This window comes from Oncorhynchus mykiss, chromosome 16 (assembly GCF_013265735.2).
Source record: "Oncorhynchus mykiss isolate Arlee chromosome 16, USDA_OmykA_1.1, whole genome shotgun sequence".
In the NCBI taxonomy this organism is placed as follows: domain Eukaryota; kingdom Metazoa; phylum Chordata; class Actinopteri; order Salmoniformes; family Salmonidae; genus Oncorhynchus; species Oncorhynchus mykiss.
In genome coordinates this window covers 48705240-48730905 of record NC_048580.1, presented here as the reverse complement: position 1 = coordinate 48730905, position 25666 = coordinate 48705240, and the positions used below count along the sequence as shown (strand labels likewise).

Sequence of the window (25666 nt, the reverse complement as noted above, 5' to 3'; positions counted from 1 at the left end):
CAACTTGTTTTTATTAACTGAGGAAACCGGTTGTTAACCAAGGTTTCCAGAACCCTTCTGCTGCTCCCTTACACCATTTAACTAAGGGAAAGCAGTGGTGAAATACAGAATTGAAAGATGTGAGAAAAGTCTGGTAAGCAGACTCCACATTGGCCTGATTATAAAAATGTTCCCATTAAATATCATTAATCAACATCCTAAAGCGCTCACAATTACTTTCAAATATATATATATATACACTTGTAATGCTACTAATAATTTCCATCTGTTCCAAGGAGAATAAATATCAGTATAAAGTATTCCTGCATTAGCCACATTATTCAAAGAATTTGTAAAAAATATTGATGATCTGGGTCATTCTTGTAGGCTTATAGATAAGGGAATACAGATAGCTGTAGTTTAAAGTATTCAAAAAGTCAGATGTCAGTGACTGGTTCTCACTTTTAAATTTGTTTATGTTGTAATCACCCAATAGAAAACACATTTTTGCTAGTTTCAAACTTGGATTTGAAGCTATGTCAGAATTCGGTGGCCGATAGATGCATCCAATTACCAGTTTTTTACCACCCAAAAATTAACAGGAGGGAATTTCGATGAAAAGAGATTCAACATCAATGTTATCAGATGTAAGTGCGAGGTCCTCAATTACAAAGAATTGAAAACATTTATGAACAAAAATGGATACTCTTCCTCTCACTCTGGATGTTCTACAGTGGTGAACAGTATTATAAGGATACATGTCATAAAGCATGCTTGTCTCTTCAGTCAAACATCTTTCTGACAGGGCAACAATGGAAAATTGAGAGAAGACAGAAAATGAATTAATATTAATATATATTAATATTAGCTATAGGGTGTATGGTATTAGGTATTAGTATTAGCTATAGTGTGTAGGGAATTAGTATTAGTATTAGCTATAGGGTTAAGGGTATTAGTATTAGTATTAGCTATAAGGTGTAGGTTATTAGTGTTATCTATAGGGTGTAGGGAATTAGTATTAGTGTTAGCTATAGGGTGTAGGGTGTTAGTAATAGTTGTAGGTTGTAGGCTATCAGTAATAGTATTAGCTATAGGGTGTAGGTTATTAGTGTTATCTATAGGGTGTAGGGAATTAGTATTAGTGTTAGCGATGGGGTGTAGGGTGTTGGTATTAGTATTAGCAATAGGTTGTAGGGTATCGGGTATTAGTATTAGCTATAGTGTGTAGGGTTCTAGAATTAGTTATAGGGTGTGGGGAATTTGTATTAGCTATAGTGTGTAGGGTATTAGTATTAGCTATAGGGTATTAGTGTTAGTTTTAGTATTAGCTATATTATCTCATTGGAATTAGTGTTATCTATAGGGTGTAGGATATTAGTATTAGTATTGGCTATAGGGTGTAGGGTATAAGTCAAAGCTATAGTGTGTAGGGTATTAGTATTAGTTTTAGGGTGTAGGGTACTAGTATTAGCTATAGCGTGTAGGGTGTTAGTGTTAGTATTAGCTATAGGGTGTATGGTATCAGTATTATTATTAGCTATAGGGTGTATGGTATTAGTATTAGCTATAGGGCGTAGGATATTAGTATTAGTATTAGCTATAGGGTGTATGGTATTAGTATTAGCATTAGCTATAGGGTGTAGGATATTATTTTTAGCTAGAGGATGTAGGGTTCTAGTATTAGTTATAGGGTGTAGGGAATTAGTTTTAGCTATAGCGTGTTAGGTATTAGTATTAGTATTAGCTATAGGGTATTAGTGTTAGTATTAGCTATATTAGCTAATTAGAATTAGTATTAGCTATAGGGTGTAGGGTAATAGTAATAGCTATAGGGTGTAGGGTCTTAGTGTTAGTATTAGCTATCAGGTGTATGGTATTAGTATTAGTATTAGCTATAGGTTGTAGGGTATTAGTATTAGCTTTAGGGTGTAGGGTATTAGTACTAGTATTAGCTATAGGGTGTATGGTATTAGTATTAGTATTAGCTATAGGTTGTAGGGTATTCGGATTAGTTTTAGCTATAGGGTGTAGGGTATTAGTATTGGCTATAGTGTGAAGGGTATTAGTATTAGTATTAGATATAGGCTATTAGTATTAGTGTTAGTATTAGCTAATTAGAATTAGTGTTATCTATAGGGTGTAGGATATTAGTATTAGTATTGGTTATAGGGAGTAGGGTATTAGTATTAGTATGTTTGGCCCTGTCCGGGGATGTCATCAGATGGGGCCACAGTGTCTCCTGACCCCTCCTGTCTCAGCCTCCAGAATTTATGCTGCAGTAGTTTATGTGTCGGGGGGCTAGGGTCAGTTTGTTATATCTGGAGTACTTCTCCTGTCCTATTCGGTGTCCTGTGTGAATCTAATTGTGCGTTCTCTAATTCTCTCCTTCTCTCTTTCTTTCTCTCTCTCGGAGGACCTGAGCCCTAGGACCATGCCCCAGGACTACCTGACATGATGACTCCTTGCTGTCCCCAGTCCACCTGGCCATGCTGCTGCTCCAGTTTCAACTGACCTGAGCCCTAGGACCATGCCCCAGGACTACCTGACATGATGACTCCTTGCTGTCCCCAGTCCACCTGACCGTGCTGCTGCTCCAGTTTCAACTGTTCTGCCTTATTATTATTCGACCATGCTGGTCATTTATGAACATTTGAACATCTTGGCCATGTTCTGTTATAATCTCCACCCGGCACAGCCAGAAGAGGACTGGCCACCCCACATAGCCTGGTTCCTCTCTAGGTTTCTTCCTAGGTTTTGGCCTTTCTAGGGAGTTTTTCCTAGCCACCGTGCTTCTACACCTGCATTGCTTGCTGTTTGGGGTTTTAGGCTGGGTTTCTGTACAGCACTTTGAGATATCAGCTGATGTACGAAGGGCTATATAAATAAATTTGATTTGATTTGATGAACAGGGTGGTGATGATTTTTATGACGAATGCGAACATTCAAATGAAAAGGTAGAAAATAAGCTTACCTTGGCATTAGATACACTGATATACAGGTTGTTAAATTGCTTAACATTATAGTAATCACAAGTGATAGACTCATCTCTGGTAAATGTCAGGTCATTTGAATCTGGATTAAAACAATCATTATATTTATAGTTCTCTTTATTAATATCTAATGGCTTGAAGACCATGTTGTCAGGGTTGATATCGTGCACAACTGAGATACACAGTCACAACCATCCAGAGTGGTACAGAAAAATAGAACTGCAAGCCTAACATGTCCAATACAGCAATACATTTGGGTTCATTTGAATCTGGTTTTAAAATATTTATCAATAGGGGTGCACTTCTTATGGAATGCACATTGACACAGTCCACATAACACCACTGAAGACTTCAGAGGGTTATGACATTTAGAGCGATGTGTGTTTTTGGTCATGAGGTTAGGTGAAACACATGAACAAAGTAGAACAAATATGTGTGTGAATGTGTTTGTGTGTGTGTCAAATCAGTTGACTATAGCGGAGTCACTTGCAAGAGGGGTGAGGGGGGTGAACATACAGCTAATCATACTTCAGGTATGAGATGTTGCCTTTTTTTAATTCTTCAATTATTCGTGGCAACAGTTCCTTTTTTTGAGGCATACCTTTTTTGAGAAGTCTTCATTGATTAAGATTTTGGTTCCCTATAGGCGTTTGGCTCTTCTGAGAATATCCTCCTTGTCTTTGAACCTGAGCAGTTTCCCCATTATAGATCTGGGCCATCCATCGGGGAATAAAGTTCCATTCCTATGCGCCCTCTCTATCTCGATGAGTTTAGGTGTCACGTGTGCTCCCTCTCCGGCCTCTAGGTCATCAGGCTGCTCATTATCCCACACACCTGTCACCATCGTCACGCGCACCAGCGCCTCATGACTCTCACCTGGACTCCATCACCTCCTTGATTACCTTCCCTATATATGTCACTCCCTTTGGATCCTTCCCCAGGCATTGTTATTTCTGTTCCAGCTTCATGGCTGTGCGTTGTTTGTGTTTCTTGTTTTGTATTAATTTCCGTTCCTTTATTAAATGTATTCACTCCCTGAACTTGCATCCCGACTCTCAGCGCACATCGTTACATTCGGGTCCTGTTTGAGTTGATCTTCCAGGGGTTTCTTGCCTTGACATGCAAAGTCTCAGTCTTTACGTCCTCAATTCCATCGATTAAAATGTTATTGCACCTAGATTGGTTTTTGAGGTAGTCTCCTTTGGAAGAGCGCTTGTCAAGTGTTGTTTGGAAAATGCTAAATCCTCAGACACGGTGTTGAATGGTGCTTCTCCACCTCCGACTGCGTAAATTCCAAACTTTGTTTAAATTCCATTACATCCATAAACGGATCAACCATTTTTTGGGGAAATACAGAAAGTTGCAGAAAGGACTTACATTTATTTTCCTGCAGATCTATTAGATCTTTATAGTGGACCTCAACTGCTTTCACTTTCTATCTCTCTATCTCCCTCCCCTTGCTCCCCTCTTCAGAGGCTAGGCCACAGAAAAGTAGCAGTGAAGTGAAGAGGGAGGGGAGAGAAGGGATAACTCTCTATCTCCTCCACAGAGCATATGGTTAGGGACCCTGGGACTGAGACACCAGTGAGGCAAAGACACTCTTAAGATGGATAGAGTCTCCAGTAATGACAAGGAGAGGTGCTATAGCATTCCTCTAGATCTTGCTGAAGTAAAATTTCCCATGAGTCTACTGGCTACGTACTGTATATAGAATGAGACAGCAAGATGGATAGACAAACCTACCAGGATAATTAGTTTAGACTGGGTTTAATTAGTCGGAAAAAGTTTACAGGGTGGAACAGAATATGATTGGAGATGGACAACAAGAAAGTGGGATGGGAGACTGCATAGAGTGGGGTCCTGAATGGTGATTGTAGGTAGTCTATAAAACACTCCCTAATTTCCTGTCTCAAGTAAGAATATGATGTATATGTAAACCCACAAATGGCTTTCAATCTAATGTGGATGGTGTAGGAAAGAATTGTGGAATCATGGATCTGTCAATATGACGATGGTTGGCCATGCAAGAAACAGACATGAACCACATTATGAGTAGGAATAAGTCTCTATTTTTCCAGAGAAGAAAAATAAATGATCCAGCCCAATGACTGCATGGGCAGAGTACTGCCAGCGCCAGATGCTTCATCTAGGCCTATTTGTTGTCACGTGCATGACCAGCAAGATTAGAACATTCACCAGGGAAACAAATAGTGATACAAATCCAGTGGTTTAGCAATACCGCAAAATCAACTACTTGTACTATACAGTATGTGGGAGTAAAAGAACATCCATTGCACGCCATTGACTGAGGACTGGTGCATGCCATCAACTGGAAGTGGCCCTTTGCACCTATGAGCTAGCCTGTCATCACTGCCATTGTTGTCCCCCGCTACTTGGTTTTTTCTTACTTTCACTTTCCCAACCTATTAGTCAGAGCTGGGGCGCAGCTTTGTTTTCTGATCCATTGTGAGGCCCTGGCAGCCATTCACTGAACCAGAGGGTATTATTCTTGCATTGATGATACAGCGGGCCGGCTTTGTATGAGTCAAGAGAGGCGAGTTCATTAGCATGCACATAGACGCTGTGGCATTTTGGCAGGACGACAAAACAATTCTCCTGAAATGTTTCTCGGGGAATTAGAAAGCCTTGGCTTGTTTGGTATCCAATGGACGTATGCTGGAGCTCGCTCACTTTCTTTCTGCTGCTGGATACCAATGCCTCAAGGCAAGGCAAGGTTTGTTGCTCTCTTTGGGGACTTGTAAATGTATTGGGTGTGTGTAACAGTATTGCTTCCGTCAATCTCCTCACCCCAACCTGGGCTGGATCCAGGGACCCTCTGAACACAACAACAGTCACCCACAAAGCTTAGTTACCTATTGCTCCACAAAAGCTGAGGCTCTTGCAGAGCAAGGGAATTAACTACTTCAAGTTCTCAGAGCGAGTAACGCCACTGATGAAAACGCTACTAGCATGTACAGCTAACTAGCTAGCCATTTCACACCGGTTACATGTATCAGAGTCTTACACGCCAGATTAGGAATGATCCGTATGGAATTAGGTTACATGGGTTTGACTGATTGTATTTAGATGAAATAGCACTGGTTTCCATAACATGTGTGCTGTATGGGTGGACTGTTTTGGAGTTTTGATCAGATCACTATTCATTTATTTGCAACAAAAGTCTGTTTTTAAATGTTTCTGAAGGCCCACTTAATAGTTCTATGAGTAAGTGAAATTCCTTGAGGCATTTGGGTTTATACAGTACACAATATAAATAATGCTTACTGTGTCAGAAATTATGAAGTTGAAGCTGCATATCAATTAAATGATGCTTTCCCAGTAAGGAAGGCATGTGTCTTTTATAACTAAACAAAAGCCTAACAATGCTAAAGTTAAACAATAATACATGTAGAGAATGTGTTCTTAATTGACCTGCCTGGTAAAATAAGGTAAAAAATAAACAAAAATAATACTAAATTGCAACTATTCACAAAATGTATCCAGTGCTCACCATTTCATTTTGGGTATAGGTTCGCTCAGAATTGCTACACAATTTACCCAGTCTCATTGGCAGCCCTATAAACTGAATGGATGGGTTTTCGTGTCTTAGATCTTCCCCTTGTGGTGCATGAAAATATGTTTTAATACCTTGCATTCCTCCTGCTGTGAAATATTACACCTGCACAATTTTAATCTTGCATCCAGACATCCATAAAATGTCCTGAAGACATGATTAGGATTATTGTTGTTGGTTCAGGAGAGAGCGAAACAAATTCTCCTTGGCTTTGGCCTACTTTCAGTTGAAACGGAGAAATAAGAAAGAGGGTGATTCTAAGACTGATATGCCAGACTAGCTTGGGGAGAACCTGCATTTAGATAGAGGTTTACTGTATCTAAATGCAGATGCCCTTTGCTGGTTTTACCAATGTAGTTATTGCTGATTCCTGACAGGTGTTCTATACCAATACTCCAAACTACATCAGAGATGGCACACCCTTTAGAAAGATAAATGTCTATTTAAGTAAAGGTCCCCAGGTACAGATTTTAAACTGTTTGGAGGGAGCCCCAAGACAGATCAGCTGTTCAGCTTTTGTTCATGTCTATTTTCCCCAGTCTATTGTTAAGAACACTATTTTGATGATTATTCCCTATTGGAATTTGGTCTCTAAGGTCAGAGTTTACCGTAAAGCAATTCTTAGTAATTGGTCCCCTTAGCCGTACAATCGTCCATGGATGTCAAATGTATAGTCTATTCAACCACCTGATTTCAGCCTTGATTTAATGTTTTGGAATTATGCATGGAAGGAAGAAACAACAAACATAAGGAAGAGCATTTAGGTCCGCCCTTCTCTCTGAAGGGTGGCAGTTTATTAATAACCTTGCAGAAGTCTCATTTTGGTCTCCCTGTGCACATTTTTGTTTAATAAAACTCTTAAATATAGAAGTTTATCTCTTGCATCCAGCATTTCTCCACACCTTGACCAGTTTTCAATTCCTAACATTATAATAGGGGCGGCAGGTAGCCTGGAGGGTAGGGGGGTAGGAGCGTTGGGCCAGTAACCGAAAGGTTGTTGGATCCCATCCCCGAGCTGACAAGGTAAAAATATGTTGTTCTGCCCCTGAGCAAGGCAGTTAACCCACTGTTCTCCGGGCGCCGAAGACGCAGATGTCAGTTAAGGCAGCACTCCGCACCTCTCTGATTCAGAGGGGTTGGGTTAAATGCGGAAGACACATTTCAGCTCAATGCATTCAGTTGTACAACTAACTAGGTATCCCCATTTCCTTTAAAAAAAACAACAACAAAAAACAATTGTTCTAAAATGTTTTTCCTCTGTCTTGGTTGCAGGAGGTGTGTGCATCTCTCAGTCAGTGAAGATACCACGGGAACCTAAGCTTGGAGAGTTTGACAAGATAATCCGTAGACTGTCAGAGAACCCCAACGCCCGGGTTGTCATTCTCTTTGCCAACGAAGATGACATTAGGTAAGTTCAGTTGACTGTTACAGGAATGAAAAAAAGATTAAACTAACTAAATGATGGCAACAAAGTAACTCAATCCATCTCAGTTTCTGTTTAATGACACACCATTCATAATGTTTGCCCATTGGTGTAAATGGCTGTAAATGTCCTCAGATAACATCCCAGCTTTTTACTGCTTTTACTACTTTTTACTGCTTTGTTTTCATTAGGTGTCCACAGTGTAATGGATGTGTGCCAGTTTACATTAAATACATACAATCTAACTATATGTAGCATTCTGATCATAATATGTTCTTCTCATCTGTTGTATATATTTCTACATTACAGCTATTTCCAATCTGCTGCATATTGTTTAATTCCCTCTAGGATGACTGAGGAGCATCTTGATCAGTTGGCATGGGGTGGCAGTTGGTGATGTGTTGGTGATGTGTGTAGGTGCAAGTGTTGCAGCTAACCATTATGTTCTACAGCACATTCAAACATGACCTAGTACTAACACAAGCATAGAATATACAGTACATATATAGCCTAATGTATGGGTTTGTCCTCCAAATTGATATGATGCAACATTTGCCATCTGTCTGTCATTTGATACACACATAGAATCATAATAATTTCACAATACAACACTGCAGTGGCTTATGGTATGTAAATATGAACACAGGACTTTTGTTGAGAGGTGCATAAGAAGAGAGAGAGAGCAAGAGCCAAAACCCTACACAATTTATTGCCAATTTGATTTCAATATGACCTATCCTGTGAACTTTTTATATTCAAGAATATAGCAATGACTTTAAAATGTAATTTGTACTCACATATATAATAAATAATGTTAACTTATTCCAAGAGCTTGGTGAGTAGAATGCATATTGTATAATATCCATCTGCCCTCAGAGGCAATACACCAAATGCAGGGATTTTGAGGTTCTATGAGGTAATAGGCTTAAAATAAAAATTGGGTTGCTGAGTCAAGTAACACATACAGTATAAACCAATGTGAGAAGTATCCAAAGGCAATATATTACAGTAACCAAAGTTGCCATTAAATAACTTTTCCCTTTCTTTACCCTGTCCTATTGTTTTTGCTCAACAGTACAAATGTGTGGGAAAGAGTTATACATAGCATTAACCTATAATTACCATATAGAGGAGGGGCAGTCGACATTAGTCAGGTATATATTCTTCTTAAAGGATGTAGGCAGTGATTTGAGGAAGCCGTAGATGGTGGATGACCAGGGCAGACGTCCCAGTGCTCATTGACTTAATCCAAGCTTGATAATGGGTAATAGTGTGGATGTACAGTAATTACACAAAGCCAGGGTGATTTCAGCCCAGTATGCCTGCTCTACCCTTGAAACCAGTCAATGTAAGTGTGTAGCCACTTAATAAAAAAAACTACAATTAAGAGTTTTCAGCACTCAGGCTATAGAAAGATGCTTGAGCAAGAGTGGCCTCATTCACAGGAGAAGGATGTTAATGCCATCATGCATTTTGTCCTAAACATAGACCTTCAGTAATTGAGTGATTTCATGATGAGAACACCTGGTGTTTATGTGATGAACTAGATTGTCCTGTAAACGACCTTAAGGGGTGGTTTGCAATTGACAAAACAGGCTCCCTCCCTTCTCCTTACCTCCAGGAATATGTTCTATCTTATTTTGAAGGATGGTACAAGTTGCCATGGACCCGCACAAAGAACCATCCTCAAGTGAGGCAAAAAAGGAGCACATGACAACATTTTCATAGTGTACTGTAGGTTTTGTTATGGACATTATTGTCTCCTGTAAAGCCATATGGGAATGTTGGGACTCAGGATAACCATGTTTATTCAGTGAGAGGTAGAATAAAGGTCAATATTACTCATTCTTTGGATTGGGTGGTGAGGAATAAGGGTATCAGAGTGACTCAGGGGAACACTGTATTGTTATTGTACCTGGCTGTTGTAGCGACTGTGTTTCCAGTACTAAGTCTAATATATCCTGATTGCCTAGCCACTTTTACCCCTACTTACATGTACATATTACCTCAATTACCTCAACTACCTCGTACCCCTGCTGCACATTGACTCTGTACTGGTACTCCTTCTATATAGTCTCATAATAAAAAAAAAAAAATGTTTTTTTGAATTTGTCTTATTAACTCTGCATTGTTGGGAAAGGGCTCGTAAGTAAGCATTTCACAGTAGAGTCTGCACCTGTTGTATTCTGCGCAGGTGACAAATGCAATTTGATATGAGTACTGTGGTCCTAGTGGCAGCAGAATGAATAATTAATACAGAGCCTGGTGGAACAGCAGGGAACGCCGGCTGGCTCATCATGGTTGCTTCTTAATTAGCTCTATTACCAGGGAGGGACCAACCTTGGAGTAATGTGGCAGCACTGGCAGGCTGGGATGGGTGTTTGCTAGCCTGCACCATGAAAACTCCACAGGGTGGCCTCTGTCACAGGCAGGGATGGTGGCAGTGTTCCAACAGTGTTCTTCTTTAGTGTGTTGTGCTGGTTTTGGGGACCCACGGGGTGTGCAGTTAGGCTTTTTTTCATGTCCAGTACCAACACACTGTTTTCAACTAATCATCAAGGCCCTTGAATAGGTGAATTATGTATATAAGTGGCAAGAATTGTATTGTATTCTCTCTTTTCCCTTCTTATAGGCGGATTCTTCAAGCAGCTAAGAAGGCTAACCAGACAGGACATTTTATATGGGTGGGGTCAGACAGCTGGGGTTCTAAGATCTCCCCCATCCTGAACCAGGAGGAGATGGCAGATGGGGCTGTCACGATCCTACCTAAACGGCAGCCTATCCGAGGTATTGATGTTATACACACTATATAATGTCCTTTATTCCTCATTGTTCTAAATGCCACACAACGGCAGGTAGTACTGGTCAAGTGAGGATTACATTTATATCTATTTTCTGTTGTCTATGACAATGTAGTCTAATACAGCATGATGTTTCCATATTAAACACTGACACACTGTAAACAACAACAGGATAAGAACACCAGTGAGATGAAAGTACAATGCGGAGGTAGTGTTGGAAAAAAGAGTTGATAAAGTCATGTCACCGTCAGAAAATCCAATGCACATCGCTGCAGTATTTCAAATCCAACTGTGCCTCTCATTGATCTCTAGGGTTTGATCGCTACTTCATCAGCAGAACTTTGGACAACAACAGAAGAAATATTTGGTTTGCAGAGTTCTGGGAAAACAACTTCCAGTGCAAACTCAGTCGACACGCTCTGAAGAAAGGATCCGGCATCAAAAAGTGCACAAGTAAGAATAGGATGTCCTTGTTTACCATAGCCTACTCCTACACACATTCTGTTTATGACCTCACAGATACAATCGCTAGTTTTAGTATTCTGAACATGTTTTGGTTGATGTGCCATTCCATATATTTTAAATACTATGGTTATTTTGGTGAGAAACATGGAGCCCAAAATGTACGCCCAGGTTGCAGGTGTATACTGTACATACTTCCTGTGGCAAGTTCCAAACTTTGCCAGGAACTTTGATTATTCAAATATTATCAATTAAGCAGAATAGAATAATCATCACTATATTGCACTGGAGGAATGCAGAATGTGTTTTGAAAGTGGAACAAAATAGATTGGTTTTATTACAGATCTTGACATTTGTTTGTACTTGAATGTAAACGTATAACCCTTCTCCAACAGCCTTACGCATTTACAGAGATGTAGGTTACCGTAGTATGAGCTAGTGTACATTTTAGGTAAATGCAATGTAAATGGTAGGATCCTCTTGTTCCGTTAAACATGATTAAATGTGCCCATTACTCCACGTCGCCAAGTTCAATCTGCACTGCAGTACAATAGCAATCACCAAAACTGGGCTATTACACAAGTTGAAAACACAATCAATAGCAAATCCAATCAGCATATTGGAGACAAGCTCCCAGGTCATTCAAATCAGTAGGCACTCCAAGCCTGACTGTCTTTCATTTCCCTGTACAGACAACACAATCTGCAGGGTTCTAGTCAGTCTAGACAGGACTGATTCTGGGATTGGTTGGATTGTGAAGCTTTGATGGTTGACTCCTTCCTACGCGTTAGTCTCTTGCTTTCATCAGCTTGCTACGATAGTTTTGGGAACCGATGGGTTTCCTCTCAACAGTTGCATGACGTCATGATGTCACAGCTCTATACATCAGGGGCCGAGAACTATTTGCAGCGAAGACTGTGTATTAGAACAGAAGATTTGTCACGGCCCACTTTTTTACAGGTTCAGTTCTTGGTGATCAAAGGGGATCCAAAGAGAGTGGCTGAGAAACATATGTACTTTATTTAATGCATAAGGCGGGATGTACTGTAGAGCTTGTGTTACACTTGACAACCTGATGAAAGACATTAACTTAATGCACTAAATTAGCTGTAAACATGATCCTGCCACCCACTCAAGAAAACACCCTTACGATATTTCCCCATGGAAATGGCGGCAGGCAGCCTAGGGCAGGGGTTCCCAAACTGTTTTGCTTTGTGACCCACCAATTAAGGTGTCTTTTGAGTCTCAACCCCAATGTAAGGGTTGAGTGGTGAAAAAAAATATGCAGACCAAAGACAAGTTAAAAAATATATATCTTTGTAGCAGAGCAAAAATGTAGCAGTTTCAAAGCTAATCTGCAATTCCACACATCCTGCCATGGAGCTAAAAAGAAAATCCTGCTGTTTTATAGCCAATTTCCTGCAATTCTAGACATTTTGCCATAGAGCCGAGATTTATTTTGTTTGTTTTTAAGCAAATGTTCTACAATTCTATGCATTTTGACATGGCTAAATGCTGTGTTCTTATGCTTAAACATTATATCAAAATCAATGCGGGCCTGATTGTCTAGCTTTGATTGTAAATTCTCAATGATTTTAGGCTATTATTGAACAATATATACAGTAGGTCCACTATCTTTTCTACACACTTTCTATTTGGTTTTAGCTGAAAGCGTTTTTCTATGTATTTTATTTTTTGCAATGTCATCACGCAACCCACTTTGACCCCTGCCGCGAGCCACAAGTGGGACTCGACCCACAGTTTGGGAACCACTGGCCTAGAGGTCAAGAGTGTTGGGCCAGTAACTGAAAGGTTTCTGGTTTGAATCCTCAAAGCCGACTAAGTGTAAGGGGTGCGTAACTGGTGGCAGGGAAGTCAAACGCAGGAGAGCAGAACTTGGTGAAAAGCCGGAGCAGTTTAATATATAAAACTAACGGCATACAAAACAACCAACACATGGGTACTAAACCTGTAGCGCACCAGTAACACATAGCACAAGTACTTACAATAAACAATTCCCGACAAGGACGCGGGGGAACAGAGGGAAAATATACAACATGTAATTATTGAAACCAGGTGTGTGTGAAAACAAGACAAAACAAATGGAACATAAAAAATGGATCGGCGATGGCTAGAAGGTCGTCGACGACGACCGCCGAACACCGCCCGAACAAGGAGAGGGACCCACTTCGGCGGAAGTCGTGACCCTAGGTGAAAAATCTGTCAATGTGCCCTTGAACAAGGCACTTAACCCTACTGCTCCTGGAAGTCCCTGTGGATGCATCTTGTCTATGCCACTCTGCCGCTCTGTCATTGCTCACCCATATATTTATGTATATATTCTTATTCCATTCCTTCACTTAGATTTGTGTGTATTAGGTAGTTGTTGTGAAATTGTTAGATTACATGTTAGATATTGCTGCACTGTCGGAACTAGAAGCACAAGCATTTCGCTACACTCGCAATATCATCTGATAACCATGTGTATGTGACCAATAACATTTGATTTGTTTTTATAAGAGTGTCTGCTAAATGACAAAAATGTAAATGTCAACCTTAACCATGTCATTAGCTGATAATAGAGCAGCCTCAAGTGCAGTATATTAGTCATTGGTAAACTTGAGGGCCTTCGGCACAAGCCAATGTCCTCCTGTCATGGTATCAGCCAAGCAAAACATAATTTTGATAACACCCTTTGGTGCCAAAGCAGTGTGTTGCCACCGCTTCTGAAAATCCTCGGGTCCACTTATGTGAAAACTGACATTACTGTATGTAGCATACTCCTAGAACCACAACATACCGCATTCAGCATTGCCATGTGAGGATCTAATTTACAAAACAAATGAATGGTGGTTCGTTTTCTAAATTGTATAAAGGAATAGAACAAATGTAAGCTTTTTGTTTATTTTAGCTCATTCAGCAAAATGTTGAGGAGCTTGACAATTATGCAATATTTTATTATTCATAATCCAACGCAAGATTGAGATTTACAATCTTGGCTCCAAAATGTCACACGGGGCCTGAAGAAATCCAGGAGAATGCAAAAATAATGACAGTGCATTAGTATTAGCAAAACATTAGTCAATTAAGCCAAGACTTAACTGTAAGGTCTCTGCACATACCAGTGCCTTATAGATGCTGTCAAACAGACTAGCCTCCTAAGTTTCAAGAGAGAGGATAGTATTCTCTTTGTGTATACTGGTTTCTTTCATCAGTTGTCATGGTGGCGGCTCTTGAGCTAAATTGCAGCAGTTATTTTTTTCTGCAGTGAGTGTCCCCAGGAGCACTGTAATTTCATACAGGAAAGAGTTACAGTATATCCACTCTACTCAGATCCTCCACAACCACTATCTATTCTCTCTCTTTCATTTCCTTTTTCTTTCTCTCCCTTTCTTTTTCTCTCTCTCAATACCATTCACTCTATTTTATTTCAGGGGTGGTTTTGCGGTACGATTGTCCTGGCCCTCTGTAAAATTATTGATTTTCTCTAATATACAACATGATTTGAATTAACATCCTAAATGAGAGTTTGCCAAATCATCAAATTTGAGGGAGAGAGGAGTATTCTCCTGTGATCTGTCTCTGCTACAGAGATACACTACAGGACCCAAAGTATGTGGACACCTGCTCATCGGACATCTCATTCCAAATCATTGGTATTAATAAGGAGTTGGTCCCCCCCATTGCTGCTATAACAGCCTCCACTCTTCTGGGAACGCATGGTGATCTTAGGCTTTTGTGCAGCTGCTCGTCTATGGAAACCCATTTCATGAAGCTCCCTACAAACCGTTACCGTGCTGACGTTGCTTCCAGAGGCAGTTTGAAACTCCGTAGTGAGTGTTGCAACTGAGGACAGATGATTTTTACGGGCTATGGGGCTTCAGCACTCGGCGGTCCCGTTCTGTGAGCTTGTGTGGCCTACCACTTCGGGGCTGAGCCGTTATTGCTCCCAAATGTTTCCACTACACAATAACAGCACTTACAGTTGACCGGGGCAGCTCTAGCAGGGAAGACATTTTACGAACTGACTTGTTGGAAGGGAGGCATCTTATGATGGTGCCACGTTGAAAGTCACTGAGCTCTTCAGTAAGGCCATTCTACTGCAAATGTTTGTATATGGAGATTGCATGGTTGTGTGCCTGACTTTATACACCTGTCAGCAATGGGTGTGGCTGAAATAGCTGAATCCACTAATTTGAAGAGGTGTCCACATACTTTTGTATATACAGTGTATTTACGAATCACCTCCTGCTATTGGCCGACTGCTGATGTTACTGTAAATATTTAACTGAGGAAGCTGGCACTGTAAAGCACTACATTTAATTTCATAAGAAACCCCAGGCACCGGTGGTTATGGGGACTGATACCCAAGTGTACCCCCTCAGAAGTTTAGGGTTTTGTGTTTGTGGATTGTATGTGGAATGAACAGCAAAACAAAATAATGGTTATTTTAAGTCACATACATCAACATCAGCTGTCGGTACTTATGCTATAATGCTGGTTTTTAGTACCTTTTTAGTACCTTTTCTCATCTATTAGGATGGTGGCTCCAGACTGAAAGACCTCGGTCCCAGAGTCTGGATATATAATTCAGATCCAACTACTGGTCTCAGTCCAAATCTCCTTGCTTGTACTTAACTTACATTGTAGGTGACAACCACCTTAACCTGTAGGTCCCTCTATTGCTCAATGTGTCCATGGCCAGATGGCGACGAAACCCATTCAATAGTGGATGGCAGCCAGGTCATAAGCCAAGCCACTAAGTACTTTAATTCCACACATTGATATTGGCCAGGGAGAGCTAGTGCCTCTCCATCAACCTATACTAGCTGGACTGGAGTCATTCAACTAGCTTAGAGGAAATTGCTCGTTGATGATTAAGCTGATTTGAAAAATCACAGGCAATTACTTGCCAAGACTCCTACAGTCAGAAATAAGGAGGTCCACAGCAACTTGAGAACGCTCTTAGTGACAATTAGGGTGGAATAGTGGGAACTGGGCTACCGAGATTTACCTATATTTACCGCCCAAACTCACTCCCTTTTCCCAGGATAAATAAATGCTGATGCTCCAGATACTCAACTAGTCTGAAGGCCAGTTTTCTTGCTTCTTTCATCAGGACAACAGTTTTCAGCTGTGCTAACATAATTGCAAAACGGTTTTCTAATTATCAATTAGCCTTTTTTAAATTATAAACTTGGATTAGCTAACACAACGTGCCATTGGAACACAGGAGTGATTGTTGCTGATAATGGGCCTCTGAACGCCTATGTGGATATTCCTATAACCAATATCCGTTTCCAGCTACAATAGTCTTTTACAACATGAACAATGTCTACACTGTATTTCTGATCAATTTGATGTTATTTTAATGGACAAAAAATGTGCTTTTCTTTAAAAAACAAGGACACTTCTAAGTGACCCCAAACTTTTGAATGGTAGTGTATATACAGGAGCAGTTAGCATTTTGGACACACCAACTCATTCAAGGATTTTTCTTTATTTATACTATTTTCTACATTGTAGAATAATAGTGAAGACATCAACACTATGAAATAACACATGGAATCAAATGTTATTGGTTAGCAGATGTACGTACATGGTTAGAAGATGTTAATGCAGATGTTAATTAACACCAGTGCAGTAATATCTAACCAGTAATCTAACAATTACACAGCAACTACCAGATATATACCAATCTAAAGGGATGGAATAAGAATATGTACGTATACAGTTAAAGTCGGAAGTTTACAGACACCTTAGCCAAATACATTTAAACCCAGTTTTTCACATTTCGTGACATTTAAATCAGAGTAAAAATTAGGTCAGTTAGGATCACCACTTTATTTTAAGAATGTGAAATGTCAGAATAATAGTAGAGAATGATTTATTTCAGATTTGATTTCTTTCATCACATTCCCAGTGGGTCAGACGTTTACATACACTCAATTAGTATTTGGTAGCATTGCCTTTAAATAGTCTAATTTGGGTCAAATGTTTTGGGAAGCCTTCCCAAAACATTTGGGTTGATTTTGGCCCATTCCTCCTGACAGAGCTGGTGTAACTGAGTCAGGTTTGTAGGCCTCCATGCTCGCACACACTTTCAGTTCTGCCCACACATTTTCTATAGGATTGAGGTCAGGGCTTTGTGATGGCCACTCCAAAACCTTGCCTTTGTTATCCTTAAGCCATTTTGCCCCAACTTTGGAAGTATGCTTGGGGTCATTGTCCATTTGGATGACCCATTTGCGACCAAGCTTTATCTTCCTGACTGCTGTCTTGAGATGTTGCTTCAATATATCCACATAATTGTCCTTCCTCATGAAGCCATCTATTTTGTGAAGTGCACCATTCCCTCCTGCATCAAAGCACCCCACAACATGATGCTGCCAACCCCATGCTTCACGGTTGGGATGGTGTTTTTATTTTTTTTATTTAACTAGGCAAGTCGGTTAAGAACAAATACTTATTTACAATGAAGGCCTAGGAACAGTGCCCCTTGTTCAGGGGCAGAACAAAATATTTTTACCTTGTCAGCTCAGGGATTCAATCTAGCAACCTTTCGGTTACTGGCCCAACGCTCTAACCACTAGGCTACTTGCCTCTGTTCTTCGGCTTGCAAGCCCCCCCCTTTTTCCTCCAAACATAACAATGGTCATTATGGCCAACAGTTATATTTTTGTTTCATCAGACCAGAGGACATTTCTCCAGAAAGTACAATCTTTGTCCCCATGTGCAGTTGCAAACCGTAGTCTGGCTTTTTCATGGCGGTTTTGGAGCAGTGGCTTCTTCCTTGCTGAGCGGCCTTTCAGGCTATGTCGATTATAGGACTTGTTTTACTGTGGATATAGATACTTTTGTACCTGTTTCCTCCAGCATCTTCACAAGGTCCTTTGCTGTTGTTCTGGGATTGATTTGCACTTTTCGCACCAAAGTACGTTCATCTCTAGGAGACAGAACGCGTCTCCTTCCTGAGCGGTATGATGGCTGTGTGGTCCCATTTTGCTTATACTTGCGTACTATTATTTGTACAGATGAATGTAGTACCTTCAGGTCTTTGGAAATTGCTCCCAATGATGAACCAGACTTGTGGAGATCTACAATTGTTTTTCTGAATTCTTGGCTGATTTCTTTTGATTTTTCCCATGATGTCAAGCAAAGAGGCACTGAGTTTGAAGGTTGGCCTTGGAATACATCTACAGGTACAACCCCTAATTGACTAAAATGTTGTCAATTAGCCTATCAGAAGCTTCTAAAGTCGTGACATCATTTTCGGGAATATTCCAAGCTGTTTGAAGGCACACAGTCAACTGAGTGTATGTGAACTTCTGACCCACTGGAATTGTGATACAGTGAAATAATCTGTCTGGAAACAATTGTTGGAAAGATTACTTGTGTCATGCACAAAGTAGATGTCCTAACCGACTTGCCAAAACTATAGTTTGTTAACAAGAAATTTGTGGAGTGGTTGAAAAACAAGTTTTAATGATTCCAACCTAAGTGTATGTAAACTTCCGACTTCAACTGTAAATATATGGATGAGCGATGACCGGGCGGCATAGGGAAGATGGTATAAAATACAGTATATACATATGATGTAAGATATGTATATGTTATTAAAGTGGCATTATTTAAGGTGACTATTGATCCATTTATTAAAGTGGCCAATGATTTCAGTCTGTATGTAGGCAATAGCCTCTCTGTGTTAGTGATGGCTGTTTAACAGTCTGATGGCCTTGAGATAGAAGCTGTTTTTCAGTCTCTCGGTCCCAGCTTTGATGCACCTATACTGACCTCGCCTTCTGGATGGTAGTGGGAGGAGTATTCGATGGGGTTGAGGGTAGGGCTCTGTGCAGACCGATCTTGACAAACAATTTCTGCATGGGCCTCGCTTTGTGCACGGGGGCATTGTCATGCTGAAACATGTTGCCACAGAGATGTAAGCACAGAAACGTCTAGAATGTCATTGTATGCTGTAGCGTTAAGATCTCCCTTCACTGAAATTATGCTACAGCCCCAAACCATTATTCCTCCTCCACCAAACTTTACAGTTGGCACTATGCATTGGGGCAGTTAGCGTTCTCCTGGCATCCGCCAAACCCAGATTAGTCCGTTGGACTGCCAGTGGCTCGGGTGGTTGTTGTTCTTGATGATCTTTTTGGCCTTTCTGTGGCATCGGGTGCTGTAGGTGTCCTGGAGGGCAGGTAGTTTGCCCTCAACGGTGATGCGTTGTGCAGACCACACCACCCTCTGGAGAGCCTTGTGGTTGAGGGCGGTGCAGTTGCCATACCAGGCGGTGATACAGCCCGATAGGATGCTCTCAATTGTGCATCTGTAAAAATGTGTGAGGGTTTTAGGTGACAAGCCACATTTCTTCAGCCTCCTGATTTTGAAGAGGCGTTGTTGCGCTTGGGGTGGGTGGACCATTTCAGTTTTTCCGTGATGTGTACTCCGAGGATCTTTACACTTTCTCCACTGCTGTCCCGTCGATGTAGATAGGGGGGTGCTCCCTCTGCTCATGAGTCATGTAGTAAACCGTCTTGAAGGAATTCCCACATCTGCTGAGCACTAGTTGGGATGCATCCAACTCAACCCAAACCATCTCAATAGAGTGTAGGTCAGGTAATCGGATGCAGCACTCCATCACTCTCCTTCTTTGCCAAATAGCCCTTACACAGCCTGGAGGTGTGTTTTGGTTCATTGTTCTGTTGAAAACCAAATTATTGTCCCACTTAGGGCAAACCAGATGGGATTGCGCCTCGCTGCAGAATGCTGCGGTAGCGATGCTGGTTAAGTGCGCCTTGAATGCTAAATAAATCACAGACAGTGTCACCAGCAAGCACCCCCACACCATCACACCTCCTCCATGCTTCACGGTGGGAACCACACATGCAGAAATCATCCATTCACCTACTCTGCTTCTCACAAAGACTCGGCGATTGGAATCTCAATCTCAAATTTAGATTTGTCCAATGTCCATTGCTCGTGTTTTTTGGCCCAAGCAAATCTCTTCTTCTTATTTGTGTCCTTTAGTAGTGGTGTCTTTGCAGCAATTCGACCATGAAGGCCTGATTCACACAGTGTCCTCTGAACAGTTGATGTTGTGATGTGTCTATTACTTGAATTCTGTAAAGAATTTATTTGGGCTGCAAATTCTTAAGCTGATAAATCTAATGAACGTATCCTCTGCAGCAGAGCTAATTCTGGGTCTTCCTTTCCTGTGGTGGTCCTTATGAGAGCCAGTTACATCATATCGCTTGATGGTTTTTGCAACTGCTGTTGAAGAAATGTCAAAGTTCTTGAAGTATTCCAGATTGACTGACCTTCATGTCTTAAAGTAATGATTTCTTTTTGCTTAATTGAACTGTTTTTGCCGTAATATGGACTTGATCTTTTACCAAATAGGGATATATTCTGTATACCACCCCAACTGATTGGCTCAAACGCATTAAGAATGAAAGATTTTCCACAAATTAAATTTTAACAAGTCACATGCGTTAATTAAAATGCATTACATGGGACTACCTCATGAAGCTGGTTGAGAGAATTCCACAACTGTGCAAAGCTGTTATCAAGGCAAATGGTGGCTACTTTGAAGAATCTCAAATATCAAAAATATTTAGATTTGTTTAACACTTTTTTGGTTACTACATTCAATATTCAATATGTGTTATTAAAAAGAAACTGGAATGAGTAGGTGTGTCCAAACTTTTGTGTGTGTGTGTGTGTGTATGTATGTATGTATGTATGTATATATATATATATATATATATACAGTGCCTTGCGAAAGTATTCGGCCCCCTTGAACTTTGCGACGTTTTGCCACATTTCAGGCTTCAAACATAAAGATATAAAACTGTATTTTTTTGTGAAGAATAAACAACAAGTGGGACACAATCATGAAGTGGAACGACATTTATTGGATATTTCAAACTTTTTTAACAAATCAAAAACTGAAAAATTGGGTGTGCAAAATGATTCAGCCCCTTTACTTTCAGTGCAGCAAACTCTCTCCAGAAGTTCAGTGAGGATCTCTGAATGATCCAATGTTGACCTAAATGACTAATGATGATAAATACAATCCACCTGTGTGTAATCAAGTCTCTGTATAAATGCACCTGCACTGTGATAGTCTCAGAGGTCCGTTAAAAGCGCAGAGAGCATCATGAAGAACAAGGAACACACCAGGCAGGTCCGAGATACTGTTGTGAAGAAGTTTAAAGCCGGATTTGGATACAAAAAGATTTCCCAAGCTTTAAACATCCCAAGGAGCACTGTGCAAGCGATAATATTGAAATGGAAGGAGTATCAGACCACTGCAAATCTACCAAGATCTACCACCGTCCCTCTAAACTTTCAGCTCATACAAGGAGAAGACTGATCAGAGATGCAGCCAAGAGGCCCATGATCACTCTGGATGAACTGCAGAGATCTACAGCTGAGGTGGGAGACTCTGTCCATAGGACAACAATCAGTCGTATATTGCACAAATCTGGCCTTTATGGAAGAGTGGCAAGAAGAAAGCCATTTCTTAAAGATATCCATAAAAAGTGTTGTTTAAAGTTTGCCACAAGCCACCTGGGAGACACACCAAACATGTGGAAGAAGGTGCTCTGGTCAGATGAAACCAAAATTGAACTTTTTGGCAACAATGCAAAACGTTATGTTTGGCGTAAAAGCAACACAGCTCATCACCCTGAACACACCATGCCCACTGTCAAACATGGTGGTGGCAGCATCATGGTTTGGGCCTGCTTTTCTTCAGCAGGGACAGGGAAGATGGTTAAAATTGATGGGAAGATGGATGGAGCCAAATACAGGACCATTCTGGAAGAAAACCTGATGGAGTCTGCAAAAGACCTGAGACTGGGACAGAGATTTGTCTTCCAACAAGACAATGATCCAAAACATAAAGCAAAATCTACAATGGAATGGTTCAAAAATAAACATATCCAGGTGTTAGAATGGCCAAGTCAAAGTCCAGACCTGAATCCAATCCAGAATCTGTGGAAAGAACTGAAAACTGCTGTTCACAAATGCTCTCCATCCAACCTCACTGAGCTCGAGCTGTTTTGCAAGGAGGAATGGGAAAAAATGTCAGTCTCTCGATGTGCAAAACTGATAGAGACATACCCCAAGCGACTTACAGCTGTAATCGCAGCAAAAGGTGACGCTACAAAGTATTAACTTAAGGGGGCTGAATAATTTTGCACGCCCAATTTTTCAGTTTTTGATTTGTTAAAAAAGTTTGAAATATCCAATAAATGTCGTTCCACTTCATGATTGTGTCCCACTTGTTGTTGATTCTTCACAAAAAAATACAGTTTTATATCTTTATGTTTGAAGCCTGAATTGTGGCAAAAGGTTGCAAAGTTCAAGGGGGCCGAATACTTTCGCAAGGCACTGTATATATAGCTTCCAAAGGTGTTTCAACAAACTACTGAGTAAACGGTCTGAATACATATGTAAATGTAATATAAACATATATATATATATATGTTTATATTACATTTATGTTTATATTACATTTACATATGTATTCAGACCGTTTACTCAGTAGTTTGTTGAAACACCTTTGGCAGCTATTACGGCCTCGAGTCTTCTTGGGTATGACGCTACAAGCTTGGCACACATGTATTTGGGGAGTTTCTCCCATTCTTCTCTGCAGATCCTCTCAAGGTCTGTCATGTTGGATGTGGAAAGTCACTGCACAGCTATTTTGTAGGTCTCTCCAGAGGTGTTCAATAGTGTTCAAGTCTGGGCTCTGGCTGGGTTACTCAAGGACATTGAGACTTGTCCCGAAGCTACTTCTGCATTGTCTTGGCTGTCTTCTTAGGGTTGTTGTCCTGTTGGAAGGTGAACATCCACCCCAGTCTGAGGTCTTGAGAGCTCTGGAGCATGTTTTCATCAAGGGTCTCTCTTTACTTTGTTCCGTTCATCTTTCCCTCGATCCTGACTAGTCTCCCAGTCCCTGCCGCTGTAAGATATCATTTTCCTGCCACCACAATGCTTCACTGTAGGGAGGGTTCCAGGTTTCCTATGGAAGTGACGCTTGGCATTCAGGCCAAAGAATTCAATCTTGGTTTCGTCAGACAAGAGAATCTTGCTTCTCATGGTCTGGGAGTCCTCTAGGTGCCTTTAGGCAAACTCCAAGGGGGCTGTATTGTGCCTAGGAGCGGTCTCAGTTCTATATGGACAATTCCTTCGACACAATCCTGTCTCGGAGCTCTACAGACAATTCCTTTGTTCTCATGGCTTGGTTTTTGCTCTGACTTTCACTGTCAACTGTGGGACCTTATATAGACAGGTGTGTGACTTTCCAAATGATGTCCAATCAATTGAATTTACCACAGGTGGACTCCAAGTTGTAGAAACATCTCAAGGATTATCAATGGAAACAGGATGCACCTGAGCTCAATTTTGAGTCTCATTGCAAAGGGTCTGAATACTTTTTTTATTTTTAAAACATTTGCAAAAATGTCTAAACCTGTTTTCACTGTGTCATTATGGGGTATTGTGTGTAGATGAGGATTTGTATTTTATCAATTTTGAAATAAGTTTGTAACGTAAAAAAAAAAATGTGTAATAATGGAAGGGGTCTGAATACTTTCTGAATACACCAAATGTCTCATCAGGCTGAGGTTGCATCATGCTTGAGTTTTTACACCGATCAAAGCTCTAAACAAATCCAGACATATCTACAGTTGATGTTGGAAGTCTACATACACTTAGGTTGGAGTCAATAAAACTTGTTTTTTAACCACTCTTTGTAATAAACTATAGTTTTGGCAAGTCGGTTAGGACATCTACTTTGTGCATGACACAATTTTTCCAACAATTGTTTACAGACAGATTATTTCACTTATAATTTAATGTATCACAATTCCAGTGGGTCAGAAGTTTACATATACTAAGTTGATGCCTTTAAACAACTTGGAAAATTCAAGAAAATGATGTCATAGCTTTAGAAGCTTCTGATTGACAACATTTGAGTCAACATTTGAGTCAATTGGAGGTGTACCTGTGGATGTATTTCAAGGCCTATCTTCAAACTCATTGCCTCTTTGCTTGACAACATCCAAAGAAATCAGCCATTGTAGACCTCCACAAGTCTAGTACATCCTTGGGAGCAATTTCCAAACGCCTGAAGGTACCACGTTCATCTGTACAAACAATAGTACGCAAGTATAAACACCATGGGACCACGCAGCCGTCATACCGCTCAGGAAGGTGACTCGTTCTGTCTCCTAGAGATTATTGTACTTTGGTGCGAACAGTGCAAATCAATCACAGAACAGCAGCAAAGGACCTTGTGAAGATACTGGAGGAAACAGGTACAAAAGTATCTATATCCACAGTAAAACGAGTCCTATATTGAAATTACCTGAAAAGCCACTCAGCAAGGAACAAAAATATAACTTTTTGGCCATAATGACCATCGCTATATTTGGAGGAAAAAGTGGGATGCTTGCAAGCCGAAGAACACCATCCCAACCGTGAAGCATGAGGGTGACAGAATCATGTTGTGGGGGTGCTTTGCTGCACAGTTGTGGGGGCAGTTGTGGGGGTGCACTTCACAAAATAGATGACTTCATGAGGAATGAAAATTATGTGGATATATTGAAGCAACATCTCAAGACATTAGTCAGGAAGTTAAAGCTTGGTCGCAAATGGGTCTTCCAAATGGGCAATGACCCCAAGCATACTTCCAAAATTGTGACAAAATTGCTTAAGGACAACAAAGTCAAGGTATTGGAGTGGCCATCACATAGCCCTGACCTCAATCTTATAGAAAATGTGTGGGCAGAACTGAAAAATTGTGTGCAAGCAAGGAGGCGTACAAACCTGACTCAGTTACACCAGATGTCAGGAGGAATGGGCCAAAATTCACCCAACGTATTGTGGGATGCTTGTGGAAGGTGACCAGAAACGTTTGACTCAAGTTAAACAATTTAAAGGCAATGGTACCAAATACTAATTGAGTGTATGTGAACTTCAGACCCACTGGGAATGTGATGAAAGAAATAAAAGCTGAAAGAAATAATTCTCTCTACTATTATTCTGACATTTCACATTCTTAAAGTAAAGTGGTGATCCTAACTGACCTAAGAAAGGGAATTTTTACTAGGATTAAATGTCAGGAATTGTGAAAAACTGAGTTTAAATGTATTTGGCTAAGGTGTATGTAAACTTCCGACTACAACTGTATGTGCCTTATATGCTTTAAAATGACGAATACAGAAATTGTTCTCAGGATGGAACATTTGTAAAGTACCAGGAAAATATTCAACCCTAGTGCCAATGCTATTTCTATGAGAGCAGTAAGTGTAAACATTTCAATAAATAACACAATTGTAGTTTTAACTTTAAAAAATGTCCTCCTCTTCCACAGGATTACAGGACAGATAAAATATATGTCCTGATCCATTAAAAGTAT

At 40.5% G+C, this 25666-nt stretch overlaps 1 protein-coding gene across 2 annotated transcripts in view; it reads left to right on the top strand.

The window, feature by feature from the left end:
• The window catches only part of LOC110492177 (metabotropic glutamate receptor 4), a 320316-nt gene that overhangs the window by 239583 nt on the left and 55067 nt on the right, over window positions 1-25666 (top strand). The window contains exons 1-4 of one of the 2 annotated variants that reach the window (XM_036947132.1): window positions 5512-5703; window positions 7816-7951; window positions 10599-10753; window positions 11080-11220. In XM_036947132.1, coding sequence (XP_036803027.1) covers window positions 5643-5703; window positions 7816-7951; window positions 10599-10753; window positions 11080-11220 — 493 coding nt within the window. In that variant the 5' untranslated portion in view covers window positions 5512-5642. Of the gene's footprint in view, window positions 1-5511; window positions 5704-7815; window positions 7952-10598; window positions 10754-11079; window positions 11221-25666 lie in introns of those variants that run through there. The other variant, XM_036947131.1, reaches the window with a different exon arrangement.